At 41.5% G+C, this 16,786-nt stretch overlaps 2 protein-coding genes across 6 annotated transcripts; one reads left to right on the top strand and one right to left on the bottom strand.

The window, feature by feature from the left end:
* Positions 1 to 3,721: 3,721 nt before the first annotated feature.
* LOC124043302 (chromatin modification-related protein MEAF6-like) lies at positions 3,722 to 9,335 on the bottom strand. Of its 3 annotated transcripts, XM_046361757.1 has the most exons (8): positions 9,099 to 9,335; positions 8,471 to 8,586; positions 6,683 to 6,770; positions 6,516 to 6,561; positions 6,215 to 6,383; positions 5,079 to 5,108; positions 4,267 to 4,300; positions 3,722 to 4,124 (listed from the first exon to the last, which is right to left on the bottom strand). In XM_046361757.1, exons 1-8 carry the CDS (start codon positions 9,186 to 9,188, stop codon positions 4,110 to 4,112), a joined length of 588 nt encoding a protein of 195 aa, XP_046217713.1. In that variant the 5' UTR covers positions 9,189 to 9,335; the 3' UTR covers positions 3,722 to 4,109. The 3 variants fall into 3 exon arrangements, with proteins under 3 accessions (XP_046217713.1, XP_046217715.1, XP_046217712.1); XM_046361759.1 differs by lacking the exon at positions 5,079 to 5,108; XM_046361756.1 differs by lacking the exon at positions 3,722 to 4,124 and having other exon boundaries at positions 4,283 to 4,559.
* Positions 9,280 to 14,727, top strand: stpg1 (sperm-tail PG-rich repeat containing 1). 3 transcript variants are annotated; one of them, XM_046361753.1, is made up of 9 exons: positions 9,280 to 9,437; positions 9,692 to 9,790; positions 9,879 to 10,000; positions 10,104 to 10,202; positions 10,450 to 10,629; positions 13,387 to 13,498; positions 13,631 to 13,799; positions 14,054 to 14,244; positions 14,425 to 14,727. In XM_046361753.1, the coding sequence occupies exons 2-9, from the start codon at positions 9,757 to 9,759 to the stop codon at positions 14,496 to 14,498; spliced, it is 981 nt and encodes a 326-aa protein (XP_046217709.1). In that variant the 5' UTR covers positions 9,280 to 9,437; positions 9,692 to 9,756; the 3' UTR covers positions 14,499 to 14,727. The 3 variants fall into 3 exon arrangements, with proteins under 3 accessions (XP_046217709.1, XP_046217711.1, XP_046217710.1); XM_046361755.1 differs by having other exon boundaries at positions 9,412 to 9,437; positions 9,692 to 10,000; positions 10,104 to 10,179; XM_046361754.1 differs by lacking the exon at positions 9,280 to 9,437 and having other exon boundaries at positions 9,693 to 9,790; positions 10,104 to 10,179.
* The last annotated feature ends 2,059 nt before the right edge of the window (positions 14,728 to 16,786 follow it).

Genomic DNA, 16,786 nt, shown 5'->3' on the forward strand with positions numbered 1-16,786 from the left:
AAGGCTGATTAAATCTTTATTCAATGTGGAATGTAGTTTTCTTCAAAATACCCAATGACTTGCTAAAGCCACTTTTTGATAATGGGCTGTAAAAAGCTTTACACAGTCTACGCAATGGATCCAACAGTTCTATGTAGCGTTGTGCTCCGTAGCTCCGTTTGTATAGACTTGCAATTCACTGACCATGGCACTATGGCAACTTCATAGCACTATGAAAAAAAGCCCATGCCCTCCATATGTACCTCACAAGACTACACAGAGAACAAAAAGTAGCTGGCATTTTAAACCAAGTTGTTTCTACAGTTAAAAACAGATATGTTGGGTCACGTGGGTCGGAAGCGAGAGACAAGACTGTTCACACATTCTTACAGGATTGACAACAACACGTGTGCTGTAAATTCAACTGAAGTTGACAGGAAGTGAGGGGCCTAGCCTCTGAGGTCGCAAGTGCATGTGCTTGAGGAGCCACCCCTCTGGGACGTGTCAACACCCAGGTCAATACAGTGTGTATGCATCAGTCAAGAATGGGGCTGATAAACACTTTCATATGCATGATTCCTATATGCATGATTTCCAGGAACTGGAAATGACAAATAATAGTAATAGATTAAAATGTATCTCTTGTTCAAAACAGTACGTGTGTGTTTTGTGATCAAGCTTATGTCGAAGCCATGTCGAAGAGCCCACATTTTAAATACTAACTGCGTAACAAGCTTGATTCTCATCGCAACAAAAGCCTATCAGATGACATCAACAATCTAGAAAGAAAATCAAGGGCAATGTTGTTGTGCGTTTTTTAAATATTTTTTTCCCATGACTTCTCCTGGAATATGGCTGACCCTGTTTGTGGAGACGTTAGAAAGTGGCCTTGTTTGGTCCCACGAGGACTATCAGCCACGGTTGTGGCCACAACACCCAAAGAGATCTGAGCATTATAGACTAGTTAATCTGGGGCTTTGTCCCTATAGGGTTCTGGCCAAATGGAGTGCACTATATAGGGAATAGGATGCCAATTGGGATACAGGCTGGGGCTGGGGATGCAGTCAACAGGCCCCACCGAAACCTATTCAACAGTTCTGCCGGTGGCAGCTGCAAAATAAATCAGGCTCACATAATGTGACCCTCTACAGACCATCACTGAGATATAGGCCTCACATGATGCACTAGGGTCTGTAACAGGATACATTCACAACACACTATACTGTGCTAGAAGTACTCTTTTCCCCAGCCGGCGCTCTCTACAATTGAGCCTGGGGACAGTTATACTACAAGTAATCTCAGAACACAGAACCAAATCTCATGAGAATGCTGGCCAACTACTTGATTTGGTTAACATTTATGTTAAAAGTCTGTCACAAGAGAGTACATACTGGAACCAGTTATACAACTAGTGCCATTTCGAGGAATCCAGTTGTTCCGGAACATTAGTCTTTAGTTTATGAATTTCCTGTACTGGCTGGAATCAAAATAGAAATGGCCCGACCCTGTAGTAATTTTATTTTTCAAGCTGCTTCGCACAGTCTATTGTTCCGATCAGAATGTTTTGGATGGAGCAAAAAAAAACAACTGACAGATCATATTGCTACAACAGAACAAAGAGTAACATTTTTATCTATGACACATGATTGAGTCATGGACAGAAATGTGACCTGCTCGAACCACAAACTCATCATGTCAGACTGCATGGCTGAAGACATGGGAAGTGACAGGGAGGGGAGGACATGTATTTGGACTAGACACTGTGGTTTGGATAGAGAAGGGAAAGAAAGAAGTATGTCATTTGAAATACACCATCATTCTTCATGAGGGATTATGAGTGAGGTAAAAGCTAGAGAATAAAATGAAACCCATTTGTTAGAGAAAAACCCAAATCTTTCTCCCCCAAGTCCCTACACCAACAATAATACCCAAAGCAAGAGGAGCGGTAGGCCTAACCTTGGAAAGAAGCAGCAGCTAAGAATACATATAGTAATTCTATAGTACATTCCAAATGAAACGTGACTAACATGGTGTGGAGGGAGAATAGCATAAAACTGAAGAATGCATTCTAGGGATTGATTTATTCCAGACAGCCTCTCCATCATTAATGTCAGCAGTTTAGCTTTGCCTGGGTGTCTCCAGAGAGATGATGCTTGAAACCATTCAGACCATGCCCCAAATGGCACACTATTCCCTATATAGTGCAACTACTTTTGACCAGGGCTCATAAGGCTTTGGTCAAAAGTAGTGCACTATGTAGGGCATAAAGTGCCATTGGGGACTCAGCCTGTGACTAACGTGGAAGTCACAACATCATAATGGGTCAGTGTTCTGACTAACCTCACATGACAGAACTGGGGGATACTGTATATGACTTGAACACTGTTCTGAGTCAAGACTGAGGTGGTACAGACTGTCCCAAATGGCACCCTATTCCTTATGCGGTCCACTACTTTTGACCAGATCCATATGGTTTCTGATCAAAAGTAGTGCAGTAAATAGGGAATAGGGTGTCATTTGTGATCAAAAGTAGTGCAGTAAATAGGGAATAGGGTGTCATCTGGGATACATAAGACCCGTGAGCCAAGCCCAGAAGCTGTGGTGGCAAAGGACTTTGAAGTGCAGGGTGTGCCATGATGGCATAATACAGTTGACATGGCAGAATATTGGTGAGAGGACACCCTAATCAATAAGATCTTAGGCAATACAGAGAATTTAAGAACAGCATGAACCATACATTTGATAGGTTGATGGCAGATTTAAACACTTATGACTCATAGTAGCCAAATGTGGAACAGGGAAAATACTTTTTGGTTATGATATGGAAATCCAGTGGTTGAAAGGCAGTTAAGGAAATTCTTTGAGGTCTTTTGAACATGCATTATGAAGTAGCACTACCTAGTGAACGAATGTGGTGTTGCACAGTGGCAGTATAAGAACATTCACTAACAAACCTGCATATCTACTTTAAAAAGGTTACTACTACTACGACTACTACCTTTTCACCCTGCATTTCAAAACAGGAGTCTCTATTCACCAACCTGTTTCAATACTATGCAGTACACATCATGTTTGATCTTTATAAACAAGGGAACATTCTGGAAATAGCATGGGATAGGCTGTCATGGTGTTGTCACCTGGTTCACTCAAACTGTCACTATTTTCATAAAACAAACTCAGTTGATGAGAACTGCCCCACAGGAATGCCATAATGACTTCATATCTGTGTAAACAGTGTTCTTTTAATCATACTTGGGGTCAGAATAAAACTGTTTGAATGTGAACATTGTTTTGATACCATTTCCAGAATCTCACCGACTGCACATCTTCTCTGGGATGAGGGAATTACTGACAAATGTGAATGGTTACGTCCAAAATGAGACCCTAATCCCTATATAGAGCACTACTTTTGACCAGAGCCCTATTGGCCCTGGTCAAAAGTAGTGCACTATAAAAGGTAATGGTGATGCTATTTAGGACTGATCCAATAAGACTTGGGAGACATCCTACGATCCACGAGGCTCGTCTGAGCTCATTGGCCTGTAATTGGTATGTAAATGAGCCATGAAGACACCACAAACAAACCAGGCAGCAATTGCTGTCAGACAAGGGGAAATCTGATGATAATAAACTAGCTTCTGTGTTGATTTTCCTGCTGTATTATTACTGAAGAATACAGGGTAAAGACAGATGGTGACTAATGATTTAATGAAGTGTAGATTTTTAGCAATAAACAAATGTATTGTAATTTCAAGGTTTTATTACAATCTTATGCAAAACAAATCTCAAAATAAAATAAAACATTAAAAAGAAGCTGGGATATTCTAGAGCTACAAAACTACACAGTGACTAATACGAAGTAAAACAACTTTTTTGTTACAAAGAGAGAAAAATGGTGGGAGTTACATAATAAATAGTGCATTTTCAACCCTATACAATAAGGTGTTATCCAACCCCCACCTGCGTCTTGAGTAACATGCAATAACACACCTTGTCTGCAGGAAAATCGTGAAACGGAAATATTTCTGATAGCAAGTGAGAGGCAATGTTTCATGCAATGTACACAATAAAGACAGTTAAAGTTCAGAGGGGCTCTCTGCTCCACCATAGACCTTTGTCTGGCCACTTGATCAAGTCGAATAATCCTGTGGAACAAGGGCAATATAGACAACAGAATTAAAAGCAGAACCTACATCTTTCTAATAATACATTTCTTTATTAATAGCTCAATGCAAGCAATGAGCAGACATTTAAATGTTATGTTGTCCTACAAAATGAATAGCTTACCACTCTGGGTTTTTTGTTCACTTTCATGTCAAATCTAAAAACAAAACAATGCAAGAGTTGTGTTAGGTAGGCCAATTTCAGGTTTGACTAAATACAACGGTAACTACGGGGGGACAACAAGCACCACTACAGTTACTCAAGCTAAGAGACCAAACCACAACAAGACCACCAGAGCACCATATGAACACCTGGGGTGCAGCGAAATATGTTTGTTTGTACTCAACCTTTGACCTCCCCATCTCATTTTGGCAGGAAGAGCAGCTTTTTTCATAACTGGATTAGGGGAACTTGACCTTTTGGAATGAAACCATGAAGGGTCAAGAAATACACTAAACTTCTATAGAAGAAGTGTTTAAGCCCCTATGATTCATAAACACTAAATAATCTAGTGTTGAGTCTACAGAAGCTAGGTGTTAATACCTTATTATAAACAACACATGATTTGAGAAATGAAGGGTTCATCCCCAAATGGCACCCTATTCCTTGTATGGGGCCTGGTCAAAAGTGGTGTACTAAATAGGGAATTGGGTATCATTTGGGACATTGTTGAAGATTTGGACATGCAATAATGATAGTGAATCTATGAGGACGCATGAACCGACAGAAGCAAAACAGAGAGCTGAGGGATGGAGAGAGTGGGAAAGTCAGGATGGGGTCAAAGAAGGCGGGGGTTGTATCCCAAATGGAACCATAATCCCTTCATAGTGCACTACCCTTGACCAGAGCCCAAGAGCAGTGCGCTATGTAGGGAATAGTGGTACATAGCCAGGATGTATCACCACAGGAAGCAGGAAGTAAAATTGGAGACTTACTCAAAGTCATAATCAAACATGGCAGAAGGGCTGGGGCAGCGTTAGGGGAGGAAAGAGCAGCAGTAGTTAGTACACCGGCCTGACTCACTCTAAAAGGATGCCTACGTATCTGTAAAATTAACCTACAACAATATTTTGTCTTTTCACAAAATGAAGCGTATCTTATTGAGCAGATCTGGCGCTAAATATATTAAGCTACATACAACATATAACACAGTGGACAGAAACAGGTGTGATAAGCTTACTATTCCTCACATTCCAGCTCCAACACAAACAAAGACTATCCACTTGCTATAAACCAGATGTTTATACACTAGTACACCCAATCAAACTGACCCTGACAACTTTAAAAATGGTGTGTTGCTAACCCAAGAAAAACAAAAGCAGTACAAGCTTAGCAGCTTGGCCAAAGAAATGTCAGAGTCAGAGACAACGTGCATTATCCATAGCAATCAAAAAGAGTGAGAGAAGAGAGCACAGCACAGATTTCAGACTCGACAGTAGGGCCATGTTCAGTTAATCTTACATTTCACTCATTTAGCAGACGCTCTTATCCATAGCGACTTACAAGAGCAACACTCTTAACTGCTAGGCTACCTGCCACCTGAACATTCCACAGCAATGTGTCCTACTGAAACCCCCTAGGAGTTAGCCTAGACCAGGGGTGATGTATTTAGGAGTTAGCCTAGACCAGGGGTGATGTATTTAGGAGTTAGCCTAGACCAGGGGTGATGTATTTAGGAGTTAGCCTAGACCAGGGGTGATGTATTTAGGAGTTAGCCTAGACCAGGGGTGATGTATTTAGGAGTTAGCCTAGACCAGGGGTGATGTATTTAGGAGTTAGCCTAGACCAGGGGTGATGTATTTAGGAGTTAGCCTAGACCAGGGGTGATGTATTTAGGAGTTAGCCTAGACCAGGGTGGATGTATTTAGGAGTTAGCCTAGACCAGGGTGGATGTATTTAGGAGTTAGCCTAGACCAGGGTGGATGTATTTAGGAGTTAGCCTAGACCAGGGGGGGATGTATTTAGGAGTTAGCCTAGACCAGGGGGGATGTATTTAGGAGTTAGCCTAGACCAGGGGGGATGTATTTAGGAGTTAGCCTAGACCAGGGGGGATGTGTTTAGGGTCAAATACCTGTGTCTGTTTTTGTTCTTCCTCTTCTTGTGGCTTCCGTGGTGACTGCCTGAGGAAGAGGATGCAGCCTTCTGAGGTTTGAGGTCCTGCAGGGCCCCATCTGCATCCTCTGTGTCCTCCTGACTGGGCTCATTCTCCTGGTTCTGGAGGTCTGGGGACGTGTCGCTCTCTGTCCCACACAATGGAGCAGCATGTCACACTCACATCTATCAGTATCTCACACAGATATATGCACTGTGGTAAAAAAATATATATAATAATAAAAAAAGTTGCATTCAGTTGTTCTGAACCAAATACCTACGCTTTTCATTCATGTGATCTGGTATCCCACCGAGTGCACAAACAGCCTGTTCAACAAAGGCGAAAAGTTGGTCAGACTCAGCATTTATACATTCTTGCAATCATACACGATCTAGCATGAACATATTGAGAGGAAAGGCAGAGGATAGAGTGAGGTGAAGCACTCACTGCTACAGAAGTGACGGAGGACTTGCTGAACAGACGCTCTGCCTCCTTGAACTTTCGGTTTCTTCTGTCCGTCTTGCTGTTGGAATTTCTAAAACAGAACATTACAGAACAGGGTAAATACGGTTTAATTCGAAAGTTTACATACACCTTAGCCAAGTACATTTAAACTCAGTTTTTCACAATTCCTGACATTTAATCCAAGTAAACATTCCCTGTCTTAGGTCAGTTAGGACCAACACTTTATTTTAAGAACGTGAAATGTCAGAATAATAGTAGAAAATGATTTATTTCAGCTTTTATTTTCTTTCATCGCATTCCCAGTGGGGCAGAAGTTTACATACACTCAATTAGTATTTGGTAGCGTTGCCTTTAAATTGTTTAACTTAGGTCAAACGTTTTCAGGTACCCTTCCACAAGCTTCCCACAATAAGGTGGGTGAATTTTGGCCCATTCCTCCTGACAGAGCTGGTGTAACCGAGTCAGGTTTGTAGGCCTCCTTGCTCACATACGCTTTTTCAGTTCTGCCCACAAATTTTCTACAGGATTGAGGGCAGGGCTTTGTGATGGCCAATCCAATAACTAGACTTTGTTGTCCTTAAGCCATTTTGCCACAACTTTGTTAGTATGCTTGGGGTCATTGTCCATTTGGAAGACCCATTTGCAAACAAGCTTCAACTTCCTGACAGATGTCTTGAGATGTTGCTTCAATATATCCACATAATTTCCTACCTCATGCTGCCATCTATTTTGTGAAGTGCACCAGTCCCTCCAGAAGCAAAGCACCCCCACAACATGATGCTGCCATCCCCGTGCTTCACAGTTGGGAAGGTGTTCTTCTGCTTGCAAGCCTCCCCCTTTTCCTCCAAATATAACGATGGCCATTAAGTTTTATTTTTGTTTCATCAGACCAGAGGACATTTCTCCAAAAGGTACGATATTTGTCCACATGTGCAGTTGCAAACCTTATTAGTCTGAGTTTTTTGGGGGCGGTTTTGGAGCAGTGGCTTCTTCCTTGCTGAGCGGCCTTTCAAGTTATGTCGATATAGGACTTGTTTTACTGTGGATATAGATACTTTTGTACCGGTTTCCTCCAGCATCTTCACAAGGTCCTTTGCTGTTGTTCTGGGTTTGATTTACACTTTTTGCACCAAAGTACGTTCATCTCTAGGAGACAGAACGTGTCTCCTTCCTGAGCGGTATGACGGCTGCATGGTCCAATGGTGTTTATACTTGTTCATCTGTACAAACAATAATACACGTGGTACCTTCAGGCATTTGGAAATTGCTCCCAAGGATGAACCAGACTTGTGGAATTATATATATATTATATATTATTTTCCCATGATGTCAAGCAAAGAGGCACAGAGTTTGGAGGTAGGCCTTGAAATACATCCACAGGTACACCTCCAATTGACTCAAATGATGTCAATTAGCCTATGACATAATTTTCTGGAATTTTCTAAGCTGTTTAAAGGCACAGTCAACTTAGTGTATGTAAACTTCTGACCCACTGGAACTGTGATACAGTGAATTATAAGTGAAGTAATCTGTAAACAATTGTTGGAAAAACTACTTGTGTCATGCACAAAGTAGATGTCCTAACCGACATGCCAAAACTATAGTTTGTTAACAAGAAATTTGTGGAGTGATTGAAAAACAAGTTAATGACTCCAACCTAAGTGTATGTAAACTTCCAACTTAAACTGTATACTGCAAACACAGGCTTGATGATTCAATATCAACTATTCACTTTTCATGTCTAAGTGTGCTGTACCATGTCATGCTTACTTTTGGTTGGTGAGATATCTGTCCCATCCTCTGATGATGTTCCCATACATCTGGGTATCTTCCAAGTAGCTGCCCTCAAATGCATAGATCTGTCGCTCCAAGTTCACCAACGTCTCCTGTGGAAAGTATGCAAAAGGCATTAGACTTTGCATTTGTGGTTTATGAAAAGGACAGAATGTGTTATTACAATATAGCCAGAGACTGTACCAGCACAGATAAAAGAGGAAACTTCTGGAACCAGAGCCATGATGTACAGTATGAGGGTATGCTCATAGTAGGTTTTGGCTGCTCCTTGTGGGCAAAATAAGTTACTACATAGTAACTAGCCCCAGCGACACATTGTACATAAACATTGAGTCCGGAGTAAAATAATCTATACCCATCATGCTCAATAAATGCATGTTACATTTTATCTAATGTTCGATAACTCAATTAGTATGGAAGCTAGCTAACGAGTTAGCCACAAATATGTTGGTAGAAAGCCGAGGCCTCGTCGTAGTAACTAGCGTGGCCTAACGTTAGTTAGCTAGCTAGCAAGCTAACGTCCAAATAAAGCATAAGATGCAGCAATATACGCATATAGCAAGATATTTAGCGAAATGGAAACGTAGCTAACTAATTCACTTACCGCAAGTTCTTGTTTCCTCTTGACCAGCTCCGAGAGTTCCCGACGTGTGTCGGGAATCTGTGGTGGTGTCGCTTTTGCATTCATTGCCATGATGAATCTTCGAAAAACAAACAGCCGCGCGTCTTCAATGATGAAGCCAAATAAGCAGTAAAAACATTCGCCACGTGTAGGCGCTAGATGACAGGTTGCGTGCAAAGAGCCAAATGCGTTTAATTATCTGGCCTCACCCTCTTTGCTTTCCGCCAAGAACGTTTACTCGCTGTCATGGCAACATATCATATATGGAAACACTGTATCCTCACTCAGAAATGTGTTTCTGGCTACTGTGACAGCAGTTTGGTAAGATATAAATTATTGCATCCTATGATCACTTTGCGTGTTTAGCAAATGTAGGTCGATGATCATAACAAAAGTCTAAATCCTTCTGAAATTATTTACATGTATTTTTTACTTTTGTTTTATCATAATCATCGAGCAACATTTACCTTGCAAATCGCTAGCTTGTGGCTACTAGTCATCAGCTAAATGTTAGCATGCTAACGTTAGATGTTGCAGTATCGTTGCCATTACAAACTCTCTTCCCTTCTAAACAGATTGTCAGGCGGTGCAAATGCATCGGGCACCTGTCCCTCCAGTTGTGTTGAATGTCTCTTAGCTAATGATGGGCAAAATACACAAAGGATTGAATGACAGTAAGTGTCATTTTTTTGCCTTTCATCCTTTGTAGACCTAAGTAACGATCTGCTCAGACTTCAGATATCTCTTTTTATATTCATCAAGGCTGCAAACTTCCAGGATACATATCATCAATACCCACCAAATACCAAACAGTGGTGATAAGCAATGAGGATAAGAAAGGGTTCTTGTCACAAGCTAAGAGGTTCCTTTCAGAAGACAGTCAGGTAGATATGTCAACCAGTTAATCAATCAGTCCTCCAGCTAATCAATAAATCAACCAACACAATAATTGTCCAATTATGATATGATTTTCAAATGTGATTTCAGAATGAATCCCCAGGGCCAGGCACATATATGTCTCACAGGCCTGCTGAAATCAGCAGCCCCTCCTTCTCAAAGAAAGGTACAGGAGGCTTTGCATCCCAGGTCAGACATGTTAATGGTACCCTACTCACAACCTCAATCTATTTGTTCTCATCAGTAGAATCCTCATGAGATTTTAATTAAATGTATTCTCAAACTTTACCGATAATAGGGATCAAATGAAGTGTCCTTAGGATCTCAGAAACCAGATGAAGCTTATGTTATAGATTATTAGGAAGGTCTATACTCTCTTAAAACCCAGTCCGCTGCCATACTTCGCTTACCTAGGGCATCTTCTCTTCTCCACTAGGCTGTCAGAGTTCCCCGTAACCCTCAGAGAGGTATCCCAGGACCAAATGCCTATAACCTGCAGTCCTCTCTGATCCACAAACACAGCTTTGGCAGGGGAGGCTCCAGAACTTTCCGACTACCAGTGGCTGTACAACATGATGGCCCTAAGAACAAGACACCAGCCCCTAATCAATATCATGTAAGTGCAGTATTCAAGGTTATTCACAACATAGGTTATATGAGAATACCTTTAAACAGGTCAACATTCACAAAGCCGTTGGGCCTGACGGATTACCAGGACGTGTACTCAGAGCATGCACGGACCGACTGGCAAGTGAAAATAAATTACTACCGCCCAGTAAAACTCACATTGGTAGCCATGAAGTCCTTTGAAAGTCTGATCATGGCTTACATCAACACCATCATCCCGAAATCCTAGACCCTAGACAACAACCTCTCCCTCAACGTGAGCAAGACAAAGGAGCTGATTGTGGACTACAGGAAAAGGACGGCCGAACACGCTCCCATTCACATCGACGGGGCTGTAGTGGAGCAGGTTGAGAATTTCCAGTTCCTTGATGTCACCAACAAACTATCATGGTCCAAACTATCACACCAAGACAGTCATGAAGAGGGCACAACAACACCTTTTCCCCCTCAGCAGACTGAAAAGATTTGGTATTGGTTCCCAGATCCTCAAAAAGTTCTACAGCTGCACCATTGAGAGCATCCTGATTGGTTGCATCACCGCCTGGTATTGGCAACTGCTCGGCATCCGACCGTAAGGCGCTACAGAGGGTAGTGCATACGGCCCAGTACATCACTGGGGCCAAGCTTCCTGCCATCCAGGACCTATAAGGCAGTGTCAGAGGAAGGCCCAAAAAATTGTCAAGACTCCTGTCACCCAAATCATAGACTGTTCTCTCTGCTACCACACGGCAAGCGGTACCGGAGCACCAAGTCTAGGTCCAAAGGCTCCTTAACAGCTTCTACCCCCAAGCCATAAAGACTGCTAATCAAATGGCCACCTAGACTATTTACATTGACTTATCTATGCATAGTCACTTTACCCCTAACCTGTACCCCTGCACATTGACTCTGTACCAGTACCCCTTGTAAATAGCCTCGTTATTGTTATTTTATTGTGTAATTTTATTTTATTTTTTATTTTAGTTCATTTAGTAACTATTTTCTTTACTCTATTTCTTGAACTGCATTGTTGGTTAAGGGCTAGTAAGTGAGGTCTACCTGTTGTATTCAGCACATGTGACAAATAACTTTTAATTTCATTTGATGAGAAGAGGGAACCCATGTTTTAGATCCATATTGGAATGTAAAATATGAAATACTGTATGTTTATTTCCTGTATACAATAGGCTTACATGTTTGTGTACTGAACATTTTACTCAAAAGATGTTGCTATGAAAGTACAGTCGTGGCCAAAAGTTTTGAGAATGACACTGCTGCTTCAGTGTCTTTAGATATTTTTGTCAGATGTTACTATGGAATATTCAAGTATAATCACAAGCATTTCATAAGTGTCAAAGGCTTTTATTGACAATTACATGAAGTTGATGCAAAGAGTCAATATTTTCAGTGTTGACCTTTCTTTTTCAAGACCTCTGCAATCTGCCCTGGCATGCTGTCAATTAACTTCTATGCCACATCCTAACTGATGGCAGCCCATTCTCGCATAATCAATGCTTGGAGTTTGTCAGAATTTGTGGGTTTTTGTTTGTCCTCTCGCCTCTTGAGGATTGACCACACGTTCTCAATGGGATTAAGGTCTGGGGAGTTTCCTGGCCATGGACCCAAAATACCCTGAGCCACTTAGTTATCCCTCTCGCCTTATGGCAAGGTGCTCCATTGTGCTGGAAAAGGTATTGTTCGTCACCAAACTGTTCCTGGATGGTTGGGAGAAGTTGCTCTCGGAGGATGTGTTGGTACCATTCTTTATTCATGGCTGTATTCTTAGGCAAAATTGTGAGTGAGCCCACTTCCTTGGCTGAGAAGCAACCCCACACATGAATGGTCTCAGGATGCTTTACTGTTGGCATGACACAGGACTGATGGTAGCGCTCCCCTTGTCTTCTCCGGACAAGCTTTTTTCCGGATGGCCCAAACAATCGGAAAGGGGATTCATCAGAGAAAATGACTTTACCCCAGTCCTCAGCATTCCAATCCCTGTACCTTTTGCAGAATATCAGTCTGTTCCTGATGTTTTTCCTGGAGAGAAGTGGCTTCTTTGCTGCCCTTCTTGACACCTGCCTACTGCAATTCCTGAGCAAGCTCTGTACTGGTGGTGCCCCAATCCCACAGCTGAATCAACTTTAGGAGACGGTCCTGGCGCTTGCTGGACTTTCTTGGGCGCCCTGAAGCGTTCTTCACAACTATTGAACCACTCTCCTTGAAGTTCTTGATGATCCGATAAATGATTGATTTATTTGCAATCTTACTGGCAGCAATATCCTTGCCTCTGAAGCCCTTTTTGTGCAAAGCAATGATGACGGCACGTGTTTCCATGCAGTTAACCATGGTTGACAGAGGAATGACAATGATTCCAAGCACCACCCTCCTTTTAAAGCTTCCAGTCTGTTATTCAAACTCAATCAACATGACAGAGTGATCTCCAGCCTTGTCCGCGTCAACACTCACACCTGTGTAATTAACGAGAGAATCACTGACATGATGTCAGCTGGTCCTTTTGTGGCCGGGCTGAATTGCAGTGGAAATGTTTTTGGGGGATTCAGTTCATTTGCATGGCAAAGAGGGACTTTGCAATTAATTGCAATTCTTCTGACCACTCTTCATAACATTCTAGAGTATATGCAAATTGCCATCATACAAACTGAGGCAGCAGACTTTGTGAAAATGTATATTTGTGTCATTCTCAAAACTTTTGGCCATGACTGTAGTGTTTTTGTTTAAAGACTTGCCTTTATTCTTGGTGCTTTAGGTGTCTTTTGATGGGGTATTGCCAAACACGTTAGTGTCCGCTCAATCAGTATTTCTGTCAACAACTGGACGGAGTTCTATGTGCTCAAACACTCTAAAAGGACCATCGCCATGTAAGTATTACACTTTTTTATTAAAGCAGTATATTTTTGCTAATTGGGAATATCATTTTTAATCGATACTGCATTACATCGACTCCTCTACAGGATTTTATATATGACACTGTTTATCTTTGCTTGTTCAAGGTCACTACAAAGTTAATGATGCCATAACTCAGAAATGCCCCAAGGTTCCCCTCTCCTGCTTTAAGTCCAACTCTGTGAGGATCCAGTCCCCTGTGAATAACCATGTCCCAGGCCCAGGCACCTATAGTCCCTACCAGGCCCCAGAGCCAGTCAGGAGAACCATCCTACCGTGAGTAAAAGCACAGGGTCCATATTCATGAACCATCTTAGAATAGGAGTGCTGATTTAGATGACGTTTTGCATTTTTGATCAGAATGTTTAAGATTGCATGGACGGACGGGCGGGGGGTCCTGATTCTAGATCAGCACTCCTACTGGGAGACCCTTTATGGGCACGGATCCAGGACTAGCAGGGTAATCGTTTCTCTGATAACATCTCTCTGGTCTTAAAATGCACTCCCTTGCCCTTTAACCCTTGTCCAAGGAGGAGACATTACCTGGGAATATCAGCTCCCCCTCTGATTCTTCTGAAGAACCCTCCCCTGCCTGGCCCTGGGCAGTATGATGTAGTGAACTATGGATACCCGACCAAGCACTTCATGTCCAGTGCCGTGTTTGTTTCTGGGACAAGCCGTTGGACCCAGGATGTGCGCGGCCAAGGAGTTCCAGGGCCAGGTGCTGTATTAATGACCCTTCTTATCACACTAACGGTTATAGTGGCCATTTTTCGTTTTCTGTTATACTATATTATTTTTTACTATTGTTATTGTTATTCTTTAAAAAATACATTCATGTTTAACTTTCATTTCACTGCAGAGGATATTGATTGAACTTAATGTCACTTTTTGTTTATAGGTTACTATGAACCAGACACATCATCAAAGCGGTCTTTCTTATACAATTACTCCAACAACTGGATTCCAGCATGAAGCACTTGAGACAACTCACATTGCTTTTGTGTGGGTGTTTTTGCATGTGTTCACACCACACTGTGCATATATTTACTAGTGTACTTTATGTGAAATTGTATTGTGGTTGAGTGGCTTGGTGTGGGAGTTTGTTTCTGCATGTGAGGAAGGTTTTGTACAACGTTTTCATGTGCATTCCATGTACTGTACGCATTTGTTTCACTGTGACTAAAGAGAAATATACAAATCACTTCATATTTCCATCTATTCAGTAATAGCATTTCCAATACAGTGTCTTCAGAAAGCATTCATACCCCTTGACTTATTCCACATTTTGTTGTTTTACAGCCTCAATTCAAAATGGATTAGATTCCATTTTTTCCACTCCCAACTACACACAATACCCCATAATGCCAAATTGAATCCATGTTTTTAGAAATTTGACCAAATGTATTGAAAATAAAACAGTATTATCTTAATATTCACACCCCTGAGTCAATACATTGTAGAAGGACCTTTGGCAACAATTACAGCTGTTAGTCTTTCTGGGTAAGTCTCTAAGAGCTTTCCACACCTGGATTGTGCAGCATTTTCCCATAATTATTTTCAAACTTTTGCAAGCTCTGTCAAATTGGTTGTTGAACATAGCTAAACAACCATTTTCAGGTCTTGCCATAAATTTTAAAGTACATTTAAATCAAAACTTTAACTCGGCCACTAAGGAACATTCACTGTCTTCTTAGTAAGGAACTCAAGTGTAGTTTATTGTCCTGCTGAAAGGTGAATTAATCTCCCAGTGTTTTACATTTTAGTCATTTAACGGACTCTCTTATCCAGAGAAATTAGGGTTAAGTGCCTTGCCCAAAGGCACACAGACAGATTGTTCACAAAGTTGGCTCAGGGTTTCAAACCAGCAATCTTTCAGTTATTGACCCAACGCTCCTTACTGCTGGACTACCTGCTGCAAGACTGAACCAACCGACTGAACCAGATTTTTCTCTACGATTTTGTCTGTGCTTCTCCATTCCATTTCTCTTCCCGCCTGAAAAACTCCCCAGACCTTAACGATTACAAGCATACCCATACATGATGCAGCCACCACTATGCTTGACAATATGGAAAGTGGTACTAAGTAATGTGTTGTATTGGATTTGCCCCAAACAACACTTTGTATTCATGTTTTGCAGTATGACATTAGGGCCTTGTTGCAAACAGGATACATATTTTGGAATATTTGCATTCTTCTTTTTTTCACTTTGTAAATTCGGTTAGTATTGTTGAGTAACTATAATGTTGTTGATCCATCGTCAGTTTTCTCCTATCACAGCCGTTAATCTCTGTAACTGTTCCAAAGTCACCATTGGTGAAATCCCTGAGTGGTTTCCTTCCTCTCTGGCAACTAAGTTAGGAAGGATGCCTGTATCTTTGTAGTGAATGGGTGTATTGATACACCACCCAACGTGTAAATAATAACTTCACCATGCTCAAAAGGATATTCAATGTCTGTTTTTTAAACCCATCTACCAATAGGTGCCCTTTTTGTGAGGTGTTGGAAAATCTTCCTGGTCTTTGTGGTTGAATCTGTGTTTGAAATTTACTGCTTGACTGCGGGACCTTGCAGATAATTGTATGTGTGGAGAACAGAAATGAGGTAGTCATTCAAAAATCATGTTAAACACTATTATTGCACAGAGTGAGTCCATGTAACTTATGTGACTTGTTAAGTACATTTTTACTCTGGGACATATTTAGGCTTACCATAACAAAACGGTTGAATACTTATTGAATCAAGGCATTTCAGCTTTTCATTTTCGTAAAAACATAATTCCACTTTGGCATTATGGTGTATTGTGTGTAGGCCAGTGACGAAACATCTCAATTGAATCCCTTTAAATATATATATATTTTAATTAATTGATTTTGAATTCAGGCTGTAACAGAACAACATTTTGAAAAAATCAAGCGGCATCAATACTTTCTGAAGGCATTGTATCGTTAAGAAGAAACATGTGTAAGCATGTTTTGTGCCCAGTAATGTAGAGATGATGGACAGTAATGGTAGTCCCTGACAACTGCTAGTGGTATCATTGTCAGCGGTACACCCCAATAACAGCTGAGCACATGAGACAAGGTAGTCAAAGCAACTGTTGGGGACGTGCTGTGGGGTGGGACACTTGGGAGTGGGTCTGTATGAGGGATGGGACACTGAGGAGGGGTTCTGTATGTGAACAATGTGCCTGAGCATGAGACAGGGATAACTTTTAAACCAAAAGACAAATGGCCGTGTCAGTCAGTCACTCCCTTATCCC

The sequence above is a fragment of the Oncorhynchus gorbuscha genome, linkage group LG09 (assembly GCF_021184085.1).
Source record: "Oncorhynchus gorbuscha isolate QuinsamMale2020 ecotype Even-year linkage group LG09, OgorEven_v1.0, whole genome shotgun sequence".
Taxonomy (NCBI): Eukaryota; Metazoa; Chordata; class Actinopteri; order Salmoniformes; family Salmonidae; genus Oncorhynchus; species Oncorhynchus gorbuscha.

Bases quoted from the DNA above. Each gene is read 5' to 3' on its own strand.
- LOC124043302 (XM_046361756.1), bottom strand. From the start codon at position 9,188: ATGGCAATGAATGCAAAAGCGACACCACCACAGATTCCCGACACACGT. The intron at 6,384-6,515 runs GTAGGTATTTGG...TGTGTGGGACAG, and splicing joins AGATCACATGAATGAAAAGC to AGAGCGACACGTCCCCAGAC. The intron at 5,109-6,214 runs GTATTTGACCCT...ACGCTGCCCCAG, and splicing joins AAGAACAAAAACAGACACAG to CCCTTCTGCCATGTTTGATT.
- stpg1 (XM_046361753.1), top strand. From the start codon at position 9,757: ATGATGGGCAAAATACACAAAGGATTGAATGACA. The intron at 10,630-13,386 runs GTAAGTGCAGTA...TTGGTGCTTTAG, and splicing joins CAGCCCCTAATCAATATCAT to GTGTCTTTTGATGGGGTATT. The intron at 13,499-13,630 runs GTAAGTATTACA...TGCTTGTTCAAG, and splicing joins TCTAAAAGGACCATCGCCAT to GTCACTACAAAGTTAATGAT.